Here is a 16,475-nt window from a genome sequence, read left to right on the forward strand (position 1 = left end):
GCAGAAAGTTTTTGCTCTCTTTTCCTGTACACTTTGAAGCTGATCTGTTGCAGGCTGCACTCTCTTCACTTAAGGACTTGTAGATGACCCTGTAGATCAGTTTCTTCGCTATTAGAAACATGTTGTAATGTACTTGGCATTGCTTTCAAGTACCTAGGACTATGCCCAATCATACAGCTCCTTACTAATGTTTAACTTTTTGCCCTGAAGTTGTTAACACAGTGACTTGGATGATCACAAGATAGCTGATACTTAAACTATTCTTTTTCCTTTCTGCCTCACTGCTCTCACTTACCTTGGAGCAGGGGACTACATTCCTCTAAGGAACCCAACAAAGATGAAGGTAAGTGACTTACCTTGATATATTGCAATGTACAATTATGTTTTTTGCAATGTTGGCATTTAAACAGAAGCAGCAGCTAATGAACTTCAAACTTCAGCATACCTTTCTAATATCCATTGAAGCCAAGGATTTAAAATAGTTTGATAAAACCGGATTAATGGTAATTTCCTATGTGTATATATCAGTGCAGTTGCATTGCTGCACACGGGTCAGCATACAGTTACTAATGGCTCTTCTTTATCATATCTTTAAAATTGCACCAGGAACTATATAAACTTTAGATGTTTATTGGGACACCAGCTGCAGAACAGATGCATCCAGTTTTGATTGAATGAAGGTGTACATTTTTGTGATTCTTGAAATATATGTATGTTGTAGAAAATTTACCAGCAGCATGAAAAGATTAGTTAATATGTAGTATATGCATTATAGAGTGACAGTACTGAATGTCTACCAACACAGTCAGACCTGCTGTACTTCTAAGCTTGCAGTGAGTTGTGCTCCTGGATGGTCAGCTCTCAATAACCTAATGGAAATTGCTCTACTTTGAGGCCGGGTTCACACTCTATGAAAGCCGGTTCACATATCGCCGCAGTAGGTCCGGTGCGTTGTGCCAGAAAAAAGTGTGCCTTTTTTGGTGCTTTTCAGGTTAGATTTCAGCCCAAAATTCGGGCTAAAAATTTACCTGAACCGGTGAACCAGCACGCACCGGACCACTGCTGTGAACCGCATGCGGGGACGGTGTGAACCCAGCCTTAGTTACAGGTATAAAGGTTTGCAATTAACTTCGAAGAGCACTACACCAATTGCATAACTGTAACCATAGAACAGGTTTTTTTCAACCAATGTGCCTTTTAGGTTCTTCAGGGGTGTCTTGGTAAAATGCCTAAAAATTGCCCAACAATTATGTATAAGCCAGTGGGGTGGATCAAGCTTGCCTTTTTGAAAGCCGCAGGCTTTTTTGGTATGCAGCATTACAACCTTTGGCACCATGCAGGTCAGCCACTGGCATCCTAACAACCAATGACGTCATCGGTTGATATGGGAGACTTCAGGCACCTGCACAGAATCCTTGTTTGCCCCTCTCCTGCCCCTCTCCATCAGCAGTGTGGTCACTTAACCTGAGTGATGGGAAAGAGAAACACTGGAATATTAGTCAGTACTGTTGTACATTGTAGGGTCATGGCATTGAATGTGTACCAACACAAAAGGGTAAAATTACAGGGAGATTCAGTCCTGCTTCTCTTTTAAGCTTGTAGTGAGTGTTGCTCCTAGATGGGCAAATAAATAGAAATGACTCTAGATACAGGTGCAGAGACTTGCAGTTAACTTACAAGAACACTACACCAATTGCATAACTATACCCATAGAACAGAAATGTTTCAACCAGTGTGCCTTCTGGGTTCTTCAGAAGTGTCTTTGCAAAATGCTTAAGAATTGCCCAAAAATTATGTACAAGCCAGTGGGGTGGATAAAGCCTGACTTTTTGAAGGCCACAGGTTTTTGTTCTGCAACAGTACTACTTTTTGGCACCATGGAGGTCAACCGCTGGCATCCTAGCAACCAATTACATCATTGGTTGATGAGGGTGACATCGGGCATCTGAATACTTGTCTGCCCCTCTTCATCAGCATTGGGGTCACTTTAGGATAAGTGAAGTAGAAGAGTATCGCTGGAGTATTAGTCAGTACTAGTGTGCAAAAGTGTATTGACTTTAAGAAAAAAATCACCTCTAATATTTGTAAAGGGACTTGGGAATAGCTATGCACAAGTCCCTGCCCCACTTTTTCCCTTTAAGAGCAACAACCCACCCGTTTGAGTCCTTAACCCACCTCTCCGTGCCCTCTCCATGCCAGAGGCCTCCTTATGAATTTCCCAGCTATTAACCATTCTATCCCAAATGGAGAAATGTTCACACAGAAAAAGGATTGCTGCACTCTACTGATGGTCCTTACAAAATAGGAAAATACAGTCACATCATATCAAAGTACTATCTGGGGGCCACTGACAGTACATTGCCAATAACATATAGTGGACGATCTGCAGCAGTCACATGTGAAAGCATCCAGCAGCACATATAGCAAACCATCTTTCCTTGCTCAGTGTCTCTTCAGTCTGGGTCATTAGTACTCACTCAGAGGTTCTGGGTCGCCTTAGGCTGTCTGTGTCCACTCACTGTTCCTTGCAGATAGTCCCTTTTGAGATATGATAACTGCAGACATCTCCAGCTGAGTACACCTATCCCAGGTCCTCCAGGGGGATAGCCTAACACCAGGAAATGCTTAGCCTGGCCTGAAAGGCCTTTTGCAACCGACCATAACCTCCACCACCATAAGGATCAGGAAGTCTACAGCTGGCTCTTCTGGGTTCAGGTCTACCTCTCCCCACCCTCCAGCCCTGTCCAGGGCCTTCACTTGCTGACTACATCTGATGAATGGTGGGGTCTCTAGCTCCCATGCCCCAAATGTCTCCTCCCAGCCTTATAAGTGGGCACTGACCCACCCATTATGTTAAGAGGAGGGCTCTAGCTAAAAGGGACCTAGCACCTGCTTACACTTTTCTCTGTTACAAACACCTGGGACAGAGCCAATGAGTGGCAAACTAGCTAGCTCCACCTGCTTACATGTTGGATGACATATGTGTTTGGATGTTGCTGTGTTATGTAAAGCTATTAGTTTAGTTTTTACATTTCAAAGCAGGGTGTCTCATGCATAATTTTAAGGGTGCCTTGACTGAAAAAAGGTTGAGGAACACTACCAATATGCAACAGCTATGGGACCCAGAAGCAGAGGGGTGGGAAACTAACTAGTGAACCTAGGAATTTATTACAGGTGGCAAAAAAACATTCGGACAATACATTTGGATGAAATTAATCTGTGTGTGTGTGTGTGTGTGTGTGTATGTGTATATAGTTGAGGTGCCTCTAAAATTTTAGCTATTAGTATTCTGCTCAAGTAATTGTCTTTGAGGGGAACAGTAGAGAAGCGTGTGAGGGGTGCTATTTCAGATTGTTGTAGACCTACCCTACATACAACATATTAGAAATGGATCCACCTCCCCTATACTTGAGTCATAGGAGAAATTGTCCCCACTCAATTTTAAATAGCTCTAAGCTTTATAGCAATAAAGAAAAAACATTAACCTCAAGTAATAATTAAAGAGGATTTGTATAAACGGCAATGTTCAAAGGTCAGGTACCTGCTCAATAATAAAGAACAGTCAGCCTAAAAATCTGCATTGCCAACAATTCATGAGAACTACTTTGGCAATGCTGTTTGCTGTTTGAAGATCCACCTTAATATTTGCACAATTTGTTTTTATAGGCTTCAGGCTTTTGATTTCAATTACATTTTCACCTGCATGACTAGAATGTGCATAATGTATTCAGACACAAATAAAAATTACAAGAGTACACTGATAAGGTCATTAGAATTTACCTTTTTAATAGCTTTTTTGATGGGATCTTGCATTGGGCACAATGAACTTGGAAGGATCTTGTGGTCAATTTTACGTCATTTTGGGTAAGAAGCAGCAGAGATATGCAGGTAGGACAAACAGGAGGGAAATAATATTTTTTTAGGGGATACAACACCCCATCATGAACCAAGTAGATGGGGCAGCTGCTAATTATGACTCATGATGATGATGATATAAACACAATAGTTTTACATTCTTTTGTCCAAGGTACCGCATAACCCAAACTTGCATCAGCTTTGGCAGAATCTTGTACAGGACAGGGAGGCTAAACGTAAAGAAAAAATAAGACAACAATATACATTTATTTTTTAGACATGTTGTTTTCTGTGGTATAGCAGCACCACAACAGTACAGTAGACCAAGAAGAGTTCATCCACAAAGCAACCTAATGCCTTGTACACACGGTTGGATTTTTTGTCGGAATAAACTCCAGCGGGTTTTATGTTCTCTTTCTAATTCCGTTGGAATTTCCAACGGGAAAAATTCCGGGGGGGAAAAAACGGTCGGAATATCCGATGAAAAAATTCCATCTGACTTTTTTCATCGGAAATTCCGACCGTGTGTACGCGGCATTAGCAGGAGCCTAGGACCCAGAATGTCTATGGAGACCATCTACAACCTTAATGCTTCTGATGTAAGCTAAGCAGATAGCACAATGGGTCAAGACTATGCACCTACCTGTCTGTTAAATTCCTAGTAGAGAACGAGCTGACAAGAGGGTTTTCCTTACACCTCCTGCTCAATACCACCTGCCGTTTGTGACAGGGCATAGCAGTACAAGGAGTGGGATAGGTACCTGCAGTAGGTCCTGACACAGTGGGTGGTCAGAGGACAGTATGGATACTGCTGGGATGCTTTGGATGCTTGGACTGTAACTTGTCAAGAATGCTGGTACCCAAGAGGATCTGAGGTACTTGCAGGTGCAGGAAGCAAAGCTTTAGTTAAGATGGGCCAGAGTCAGAAACAACTGGGTAGCAGAAGTACCAAATAATGGCAGGAGTTGGTATCAAATGAGTAACGAATGTATCAATGAGGCAGGCAGAGGATGAAGTTGGGAAAGAAAAGAAGGTCAGCAACAGAGGATCAGAATACAGCAGAGTCTAGAGGCAAGTCAGGTCAAACACAAGATAGTAAAATACAGATTTGGTCACAAGCTGAAGACAACTCGGCAAATTATTTTTAGTGTGTTGTACTGTAAATAGGGTGCCAAAGCCAGTGTTGGACATGCACACCCATTTGCACTAACATGTATTAGTGTGAGCATGTATATTAGCTTGAGCATGCCCATGTATCCACTGTACTGGGCCAAGGACTATATTTTGTGCACATGCAGATCTTCAGGTACAACCATGCACTTGATGTGCTTGACAATGGCACATCATAAGGGAAGATACACTTGTAGTTAGTTAGCATCTGATGGGGCCATGCCAGTACAGACAATGTAAATGGAGCAGCTTCTCTGTTCCTATTGCAATCATTATCTATTTCAATGGAAAATATGGGAAGGGGAAGGGGGATGGGCAAAACGGCAAAGTTGCTACCTTGCCTAGGGGCCAATACTGCCCTTATCTGTCTTTTTTGACCTTTCAACAGCACTATTCTTAGATTTATGAACTATCCGGACATGCTCGATGATAAAGGAAAATAAGATACAGACAGAAGTACTACTGCTTTACATTATGAATATCCATAAACTTTAGATGTTATTTTTATGCCTTTTTCATAACTAATAAAGGAACTGGGCGGAGGGAGTGAGTTAGTTATTCAATGATGATCAGGAATATAATTGAACGGAGTGACCTTTCTTGCAGTAGATACACCAAATGGCCATGTCATGGTTTCTGCTGGTGGTGGAGGTGGTGTTGCAAAGTGAAAAAAAAATTGAGGCCCTGTTGTGCCCTGTTTGTGTCCACTGTCCTACAACAAATTGAATCAGTGATAACTGAATACAAAATGTCTTGGAGACAGGAAACATTTGAGGACCATTGGAGCCGAGGCAAGATTGTGGGATTGGTCTGGGAGTTGGAACTGCCTGATATGCTGACAGCAATAAAAAGCACAATCTGGTTTTATTGGAAAAGAGGCATTAGCACCCAGTATGCTTGACGAAACTGAAACTATAACATTGCCTGTGCCTACCAAAATTGGTGCAACAAACACTTGGGCATTTTCTTCATTTCAGTGGGCAAATTTTTTATTTTATTTTTGGTCATTAAAATGTATTAATGCTTAAACGCTAAACATGCCAAGCGTGCGTTTAGACTTGATTACGCACGTCAAGCACTTTTTCTGCCAAAAGGCCACATCTCCTGGATGCACTGACATAGGCTAACATTAAGGGGTGGTTAGAGGTGGACAAAAATATGCCAGATATTCCTAAGAGCAGTTTCAGGGTCTTGCCAATCTTCTAAGAGCAGAATTACAAATGTTCAGTGTATATGTGGCCTAAGGCCATTTTAGGGCTTATTCACACCGGCATTTAGATGGTAGATGTTGGAGACCTTGCGTTCATCCACCTTCAATTTGAGGATGCCACAGATTCTCAATAGGGTTTAGGTCTGGAGACAAGATTGGCCAGTCCATCACCTTTACCCTCTGCTGCTTTAGCAAGGCAGTGGTCATCTTGGAGTTGTTTGGGGTCGTTATCATGTTGGAATACTGCTCTTCGGCCCAGTCTACGAAGCCTCTGGTCGGAAATCTTGTCTATGCTCCATCAGACTTTTTCCAGCGGAAAACTGCTGGAGAAAGATAGAGAGCGGGATCTCTTTTTTCCCGTCAGGAATCGGAATTTCTGATTGTGTGTACAAATCCCGACATGCAAAATTCCCACGCATGCTGGTAAACAATTCAAAGCATGCTCAGAAGCATTGAACTTTATTTTCCTAGCTCGTCGTAGTCTTTTTGGCAGTCAAAGGTTCACCGAACTTTTGTGTGACCGTGTGTATGCAAGGCAGGCTTGAGAGGAATTCTGTCAGAAAAAACATCCAACTTTTTTTTGACGGGAAACCGATCTTGTGTATGGGGCATTAGCCCCTTACACATAGCTAAAACAATCATTGGTGTTAGTGGGAACTTATCTGAGAGGCAGAAATTGCTCATTGCTCAAGGAACCCCTAGAAACTTCTGTAGGAACACTAGGTATCCATGGAACACTGGTTGAGAAACCCTGCTATAGACTATAGCAGTACCCACAAGTGTGGATTTTTTTCCCACAGTTTTTCTGAAATTAAACACCTAAAATGGAGACTGGCAATGAAGTGATTGCAACCATGAGGACTATGATAATGACAATAACATTATGTCGCTGAGTAAAATTCTACACTGTGATTTTAACTATGACAGATGATGCCACCAAACAGCAATGAAGACAAACTGTCCAGCACAACAGTACCCTCTAATAATATTTCAAGTACCCCTTTTTATCTGGCCTTTAAATCTAAAAGCACAGCCCTACCGGACTGGTAGTAGCCAAAAGTAATGGAGAGACGGGATGGTAGGAGGCCATAGAACCAGCACCTAAAATAGAACAAATTGCTTTAAGAAAATCATACGTGACGTGATTGTAGCCGTATTAGTGCAATTGTGGCAGAGAAAATTGAGTACTGTCCGTGATACTTTAAGAAAATCAGAAATTTTTGAAAATGTTTAACACAATAGGGCATATTGACAAAAAATTTATTAGTTGAAGTTTCTGCTCATGTAATCATTCCATTTTGAAAAGAATTACAGGTATATAGGAAAATAAAGTTATGCTGGCTATATACTATATATGGGATTTGTGGAGAAAGAACGAAAATGGACTTTGTAGGCACTGGTTAAAAGTTTACAAAAATATTTTTAATAATAATCGAACAAATAAATAATTTCAAGACAAGATGCTAATACATCAATAGATACGTAATGTTTAAAACATGTAATAGAAATATAGAACCAGGTAAATAGACCACAGGTAGTGGTGGTTGTTGTTGTTAGCCACTAAAGAACTTTGGTTCAAACTGGGTCCACACTATATAGGCATATTTTGTGGTCAATAAAACTAATCTTTGGCTGCTGCTTGTAAATAGTTAATTATGTGCTGGGAAAGTTCAAATGACCACAAATGAAAGGTTTAAGAATTAACTTCTGTGAGAAAAGCTGTGATAAGTTCTTACTCTGAGATACATAGAAACTGATAGTGCCAAAGAACAAGCACTAAACTTGAACCGTTTACAATGTTATAAAATGATTATATTGCAATTATTTACTCATAAAAGCTATAGCATTAGTGTAATCGGATTCTTACACTGTACATGTAAATGCTTAGTTTAACACACTGTTCCATTGCTTACTGAACCAGGTCAAGGTGGCTATGGCTGCATTCACTGGTGAATGGCCACCAGGAAGAACATTGCAGGGTGTACCTAGTATGAACTTCTCTATTGGCCACTTTGGCCACACATGGCAATAATGAGCTAATAGTGAGCACGATAGGCAGGAAAGGGCAGGGCTGGCCTATCATTCTCAGGAATAGGGTCACAATTTTGAAAGTATGCATACCAGAGCTTCCAGGGATTCAAGGTTCATAGAGAGCTTATTAAGAAAACTAGAGATGCCTATGTTAGCAGTGCCAAATTAGAGACTTTTAGCTTCAGGCTAATATTAGACATTTTAATAAGGTTTGAACTAATATATACCACAAAAAATTACTTTGATATCAAGGTTTGAACTTTATCTTGGCATGTTGCTGGCATATTTAATTTTTCAGACTGTGTTATTGAGAAGTTTCTGTCTTACACTTCTGATTTAGAGTCTAAGAAGGGGTTAGTACATGGCATACCAGACACTGAATTAACAAAACCTAAGATGGTAGAAATGGTTACTGCTATTGGTGCCTTAAAAGTTCTAAGCCCCAGGGCTGCGTTCCTGTCTTTGGTTTCACTGCCTACTCAGTCACAGGCCTGGAACTAGTATACAGCCAGTGAAGTCAGAAGAATCTGAACTCCTGTCCTCCATGTCTGTTACAGGTCAGTGATTCACTATCTAGGGAAGCCAGGATCTGGATGGCAGCCCAGGAACCCGGACCTGTTAAAAACAGGCTTTTTCTGTATTTCTGTTACTTAGAGGTTCTTTTTGAATACAAAAAAAAATAATTCCAAATCTTTTGGCTTTTTAATAAAACTTTTACTTTTACTTTTAAAATGTGTCTTCCAGACATGGGTGAAGTGGTTTATCGGTCTGCTGGTCGGGGCAGTAGTTGTCGTAGTTATTGCTGTCCCCGTGACGCTGCTGGCAACTAAAGGTAAGGCTAAGCATACTATTTAGATTGTCCGCTTACATGTACTAGATATTGTCAGTGTGATACTTTATATGTTAGATATTTTATGTACTTGCAATCACTGGACCATGGGGAGGGACGTGCATGTCAGCGTAATTGCTCACAGACTGGGTTTAACCTCCCAATATCAGAATATTAGAAGTAGGTGTAGACTCTGCACAAACGGCACGTTTCCCACAACAATCAGTTTGTTAGTTGGTTAGAAGTACTATATGTTAACTATATGAAAACATCGTTTTCGTCCGAAAAATAAATGTATTTAGTTACAGTACTCCCGAAATTCGTTTTTATTTATTTTGTTTTTCGTTAAAAAAATGCATTTGTCCGAAAATCCAAATTAAGGTTGAATCTGTCTTTGAAGGCTTATGGTGTCTGTCGAATGTTCTAAGAAAAAAAAAAAAAAAAAAAAGACTCGACAGAATCTTAAAAAAAAAAAAAAATTCGACTCTTCATGTCTCTCTATGTCGAATCTTTTCTCTTTATGTAGAATAATATTGGACTAATAGAATTAAGGTTAGGCACATTCGACCGCAATGAAAACAAAAATAAAGCATTTGTTTATGTCTGATCTTTTGTTTTTCGTTTTCTGTGCTTTCGTTATCATTTGAAATTCGGACGAAAATGCATTCGGACGAAAACGAATGCACATGTCTAGTGGTTTTTAGGAACTGAATTCATTTTATTTTAATGTATTTCATTTTATTTCATGTGAATAAAATGTATACTTTTATACAAATACTATTGTGTAATGCATCTTCAATGAAAGTAGGATTTTGGATAGACTTTAGGGATGTGATGCCCATGATCATCTACCAGCTAATCATTTAGTTGTCAAAACTCATGACATGATGACTTTTCCTTCCATCTTGCTTTGCTTTCCTATTACCCTAACCTATCTTAACCGCTGCTGTATGTATTTTAAAAAAAAAAAACTGTACCTGTTTCTACTTTTTATTGAATAAATATAGTTTAGTGCTATGATGGTCTCCCTTCTATGTTGTTTAACCCTTATCCATTTAAGGGTTGTTGAGTTTGTAGGAAGTGTGAAGAAAGGCTCTCTAGGGTATGACTAACTCCACAGCTGTGATCAGACCTACTTCCTAATTTAAGAGGTCGACAACATCTGGTGAGTCAGTCCCCCAACGTGGTTGGAGTGTCGCGGGATGGTGTTACTGAGTAAAGCAAAGAGGAAGGAAGACTTTGATCATGAATGTGCACTTTGAGTTTTATGAACCGGGCACAGAATAAGCACTCTCACACTGTGTCATATAATTACACTTTTTATTGATGCACTTTATTTTATACATAAGCATGCACTTTATTGGTTTATGATGGGACTTTTGTTATTAATTGATGAGATTGTGGATTTTAGCACTAGGTACTCAATGGAGTTAGGCCTGGTTCACACCTATGCATTTTGTAGTGTGTTTTTAGCAAACTACAGTCCATTTATAATGGTTTCCTATGGGTCATGTTCACATCTATGCATTTTATGGAAAGGGCCAGAGACTTTTTTTTTTCTTTTTTTTTGTTCCATAGACTTGGATTAAAAATGTGTATTAAAAAATGCATAACGCACCTGGAATATGCAATCTGCTACCTACAAAGGTGTGAACCAGGCCTAATGCCGCGTACACACGATCGGTTTGTCTGATGAAAACGGTCTGATGGACCGTTTTCATCAGACTAACCGATCGTGTGTGGGCCCCATCGGTTTTAGGAACTTATTTTAAAATGATCTGATGGTTAACTAACCGATAGAAAAAAAAACGATCGTCTGTAGGCACGTCCATCGGTTAAAAATCCATGCATGTTCAGACTAAATTAGGGGACGGGAGCGCTCGTTCTGATAAAACTAGCGTTTGTTATGGAGATAGCACATTCATCACGCTGTAACAGACAGAAAAGCGCGAATCGTCTTTTACTAACACGAAATCAGCAAAAGCAGCCCCAAGGGTGGCGCCATTGGATTTGAACTTCCCCATTATAGTGCTGTCGTACGTGGTTTACGTGACCGCGTTCTGACATGATCGTTTTTTTAACCGATGGTGTGTAGGCACGACTGATCATCAGTCACCTTCATCGGATAACTGATGAAAAAATCCATCAGTCCGTTTTCATCGGATGGACCGATCGTGTGTACAGGGCATTAGTGAGTGAGGAGCGATGTAATTGAAAATAGTGTGACTATTATGCAGAAGAAGAACAGTGCCATGGAGTTTATAGAATAGCCTGCTTTAAAATTGTGTTGTCACCCACCTTTTGCAGCATGTGCATAACATTACAAATCTTTTGGCATGTTCTTATACATGCATTTAATTTGCACTCTTTTAAGCTGTAATTACATCTGTGCTTTATTTTAAAGTACTACAACTTTTGTATTTTACTGCACGTTACCACAACAGATGGAACTAAGTGCAGTCTGCTGTCATTAATACACCTAGCCAATGCACCACAACACATGTGCATTTTTTGCACTGCAATTTATATACTGAGAATGATCTACACCTCTATTGCTGCCATCTGGAACATTGTTTATTGACAAATAACTTGTAGCCTTTATTTTTTTACTTTGTTTCAGCAGCTCATTATTAAAATCTCAAATCTTAACATAGAAAAAAATGAAAGACTTCTTTTTATTAATTGTGGATAGAACAAGGCAGGGTTGTAACCCCTGACTGTTTTTATTTACATTTTTTGCCATTTATGTCTCACTGGGGAGATTTTCATTTCCCTGGACGTCTTGACCCATAGCCAGTGAGCAAGTGAGAGGAAATCCCTCCGAAGTAAGGGAATCCCAGGTTGTCATTAGGGTTATAAGTGTCTCAATTGGATGATTTCCCATCTATTCCTGTTCTGGTGTTAACCCAAACTATGGGATTTTATTTCCCTTTCAGTTTTGGTGATAATGATGAACAGGAAAATTTGAGAAGGTGAGTCTCCGTAATGACAACAATAAAAAGCTGACCGGTGTTCTAATCCCTCTTCCTTCTATCCGTAACGGGAAAAAAAATTGTTTTCCTTTTTATTTTTTTTATAATTATTATTATTATTATTATTATGTTTATTATAATTATATAATTATTATTTATAGTTAAAGGTCAGACCAAAAATGGATGGATAGAGGAATCCTCCGTGCCTGCTATTGTATTTGGCAGCCACTGCACCTGTGGATGACTGAATCGAATACAGTCTAGTTATTATTCCAATCGCACACCTTCCTGGAGAATCGGCTCATAAATACAAAAATGGGTGCTGAAGCGATCACCAGCTGGGTACTGGAACAATCAACCACATGAACATATTCGCCAGCACACCACGGATCGTATATAACATCCAAAAGTTTTAATGCAAAGAAAGCATCACAAGAAGTGCAACGTTTCGAGGCCACGTGGGACCTCTTCGTCAGGCACATCATACGATCTGTGGTGTGTTGGCGAATATGTTCATGTGAATCTAATACAGGTCGGCTGATAATTTTTCACCATGTTCAGTTGATTTTTAAATCTTCTTTTGTTAAGCCAGATGGTACTGATAGGCCCCTTTCACATGGGCGGATAGAATTGTGCTTTTAGCTGCAGATAGATCAAGTTATCTATCGCAGCTAAACGCACACAATACTTTCCTATGGCCCCATTCACACACTGCGTTTAGCGACGGTTTTGTTACATGCGGTTTGGAGCAGATAGAATAAAATTGACTGCGTCCACGAATGATTTAGCGCAGCTATCTGCACATAACTGCAGGTAATCGCAGTGCACTGTGTCGGCTGCGAATAGCAGCGCAAACAAAAGAAACAAACCAAGAGGAAGTGCATCATAATAACAAGGTACACCTGGGAATGACACAGGAAGTTGAGGAGAGGGAGAGAGAAAGAGGAGCATGGCGATCGCGGTGTGTGATATTGCACATGAGGCCATTATATCTCTGGTGCAACTTTGCAAGACCGACCGGAGATATGGGACTCAGAATGCCCAGGATACGCAGACAGAGTAATGAAAAGGTTGAAATGGGAGTAAGTGTACCGATTTGTGACACCAAACTGGGACAATATGTCAAGTGAACAGGATAACCGAGGTGAGTGCAAACGCAGCCGCATGTATACACACGTAAACGCAGCTAATCGCACTGTACAAATGCAGCTGATCGATGTGCCTGGAGTCTTGAATTTCACGGGAAAGAAACATGCTTTTAACTGTGACAGAACAGCCGCCCTTTTTGAAAGGGGCCATAGAGACTAGAATAGCTCGAAATCTTACAATTCTAGCGGTCTATGGCAAATGTAAATTATAAGTGCACAAACACTAAATAAAGTGCTGGGGTGTGCATTTATTACCGTAACAAGACTGCAGCTTCCCTTCACATGATTCTCTTATGCTACAATGGTTGGAGGAGGGACTGCAATGGGTACAGAGAAAGGGTAGAGCTCAGGATCCTGGAATTCTTGGTTGCATTTTTCTAGGCCTAGAAGAATCTGTAGGCAAAAAGTACAACATATTTTAAGTTCGTTAGGATTTGAGTCAATAGCATTTAATTTGGCCAGAACCACTTTTTACCTCCCAACCATCTTTTAAACTGCTTCAAGCTGCTTTTGCATTCCCTAGTCAATAGTCTTACACTACGCTGCCGTAAGTTTGCAAGGCAAGTACTGTATTCACAAAGTACTTGCCTGCTAAGTTACGGCGGCGTAGCGTAAATGGGGCCGGCGTAAGCGCGCCTAATTCAAATGAGGATGTGGGGCGTGTTTTATGTATATTAACTGTGACCTGACGTGATTGACGTTTTTTACGAACGGCGCATGCGCCGTCTGTGTACATATCCCAGTGTGCATTGCGGCAAAGTACGCCGCCCGGACGTATTGGTTTCGACGTGGACGTAAATTACGTCCAGCCCTATTCACGGACGACTTGCGCAAACTTACGTAAAATTTTCAAATTTCGACGCGGGAACGACGGCCATACTTAACATTACTAGTCCAGCTATTTGATGGAATAACTTTACGCCTGAAAATGCCTTACGTAAACGGCGTATGTGTATTGCGTCGGCCGGGCGTACGTTCGTGAATCGGCGTATCTAGTCATTTACATATTCTACGCCGAACGCAATGGAAGCGCCACCTAGCGGCCAGCCTAAAAATTACACTTTAAGATACGACGGGTAAGACACTTACGCCGCTCGTATCTTGGCCTAATTTAAGTGTATCTGGTTACCAGAATATGCTTAAATTTGCGTTGGCACAGATTCAGACTTAGGCCGGCGTATCTACTGATACGCCGGCCTAAGTCTTTCTGAATCCACCTAAAGGTATTACTGTGGCTAAAGCCTGCCTGTAACTTGGGAAGGGAGCTGTGGCTCAGAGTGAGAGAGGACCTTTAGAACTCTATAACACACTGGTCACAGTTTACAAGCTTATATGTAGGGCTTTGCAAAGTACAAAGCAAACTAGCAACAATCTGCTGCTTGGTTAAAACAGATGTCCTCATAAGTGGCAGAGTCATCATAATCAACAGGCTTGCTCATAATTATGTTTTAAGTTCAGGGAGCATGGCACAATCTGCAGGTGAGTCAAAGTTTCTTAAGCATGTTTCCTGTTTTAAAGAAATATGTTTTTTTATTTTTAAACTGGCATTGTGCAATCTTAGGGCCTTCCTGACAATTATTACCATAGGCGTGTGTCTGGGCACACCCTAATCACAGTGCTGTCTCTCGGGATTTGCTCTGAAATGCTGCATCCAAGCAGCCCGTGTTCCCTTTTCAGCAGTTTCACATGCAGCAGATCGTAAGACTTGCCAGAGCTGCTCATTGTATGTGAAACTGTCAGGTAATGTAACTGCTTGCAGGGAGAGAGACCAGCTGTCACAACTCGGCAGTGATGTCAGGGTTGGGCAGGACCGAACAGCTATCAAACACCAGCCAATGGGATAGGGTCTAGGCGGGCCGCTACATTTATATGGCTTCACCCCCTTTCTTAAGCAGCACAATCATTGGCTGGTGTTTGATAGCTGCTTGGTCCCGCGAGTTGTGACCTGAAAGCAGTTGCATTACCTGAGTTTCACACACACTGAGCGGCTCTGGGAAGACTCACGATCTGCTGCATGTGAAACTCCCGTCTCCTCTGTCAGTGTCCATGAATGGTGTTCATCAGTGCCAATCAATGCCCATCAGTGCTGCCTATCGGTGCCCATCGGTACAGGGATGGGGAGATGAAATCTGCAGCCAGGCACATTGTCCATGGGGGAGTGGCCTGGTGGGACACAACTGAAATCCATTGATGTTTATTAATGCCACATGCCAATCTTTAGTATAATAGGAAATTACCACACTACTATTTTACAATAAACTACTGAAGGTAAAATCAAAAAAGTGTCAGTAAAGGGCCTTCTGCTAAGCACTGTTAAGTGTGTTTCCACGCCACAAAATAAAACAAAGTGCAGTGCTAACTTGCTAATCTATTTCTTAACAATAATGGTGGGACCCTCTAATGTATGGAAATCTCAATAAACTTCAATATTACCACAATACCGGTCTGTGATATGCAACTTCACATATAATACACATCAAACTGAAAACAAGACATAATAAATTAAACTTAGCAGGGCTGGTGGAAACCCCTCTACAGATAATTGCAATACAAATTAACTTCAAGTGCAACAACTTTTTAGTTGGGAAGTTCCCACCATTACAGCCCTTTGGAAGTTTTGTTTTTTAGATTTCCACACAACTGTAAAATAAAGTGTAACAAAGTATTTGCCCCTTCCTGATTTTTTTTTATAGTTTTTCATATTTCTCACACTTAAATGATTCAGATCATCAAACACATTTTAATATTACACAAAGATAACCCGAGTAAATCCAAGGTACAGTTTTTAAATGATTATTATTTCATTTATTAAGGGAAAACCTGCCTGGCCCTATGTGAAAAAGTAATTGCCCCATCCCATGCTGAATCATGAATGGACTGTGATTAACCACAAGTGGAAAGCTGAGTTAAATTTCACTTGCCACACCCAGGCCTGGTTACTGCCAGACCTGTTGAATCAAGAAATCACATAAATAGAAACTGTCTGACAAAGTGAAGCACGCTAACAGATCACAAAAAGCCACACATAATGCCACAATCTAAAAAAAATCAAGAACAGATTAGAAACCAAGTAATGTACATGTATCTGTCTAGAAAGTGGTTTCAAAGCCATTTCTAAGGCTTTGCAACTCCTGTGAACCATGGGGAGAGCCATTATCCACAAATGGATATAACTTGGCACAGTCATGAACCTTCCCAGAAGTGGCCGGCCTACAAAAATTACTCCAAGAGCATGACAACAACACATTCAGGATGTCATA

At 40.7% G+C, this 16,475-nt stretch overlaps 1 protein-coding gene across 2 annotated transcripts in view; it reads left to right on the top strand.

Annotated features, from left to right (window-relative positions):
• Nucleotides 1–16,475, top strand: part of LOC120944071 (dipeptidyl peptidase 4-like) — a 156,344-nt gene that overhangs the window by 45,344 nt on the left and 94,525 nt on the right. The window contains exons 2-3 of one of the 2 annotated variants that reach the window (XM_040357862.1): nt 306–343; nt 9,011–9,098. In XM_040357862.1, the coding sequence (XP_040213796.1) occupies nt 306–343; nt 9,011–9,098 (126 nt within the window). The remainder of the gene's footprint in view (nt 1–305; nt 344–9,010; nt 9,099–16,475) is intronic. The other variant, XM_040357863.1, reaches the window with a different exon arrangement.

This window comes from Rana temporaria, chromosome 6, assembly GCF_905171775.1.
Source record: "Rana temporaria chromosome 6, aRanTem1.1, whole genome shotgun sequence".
Lineage (NCBI taxonomy): Eukaryota > Metazoa > Chordata > Amphibia > Anura > Ranidae > Rana > Rana temporaria.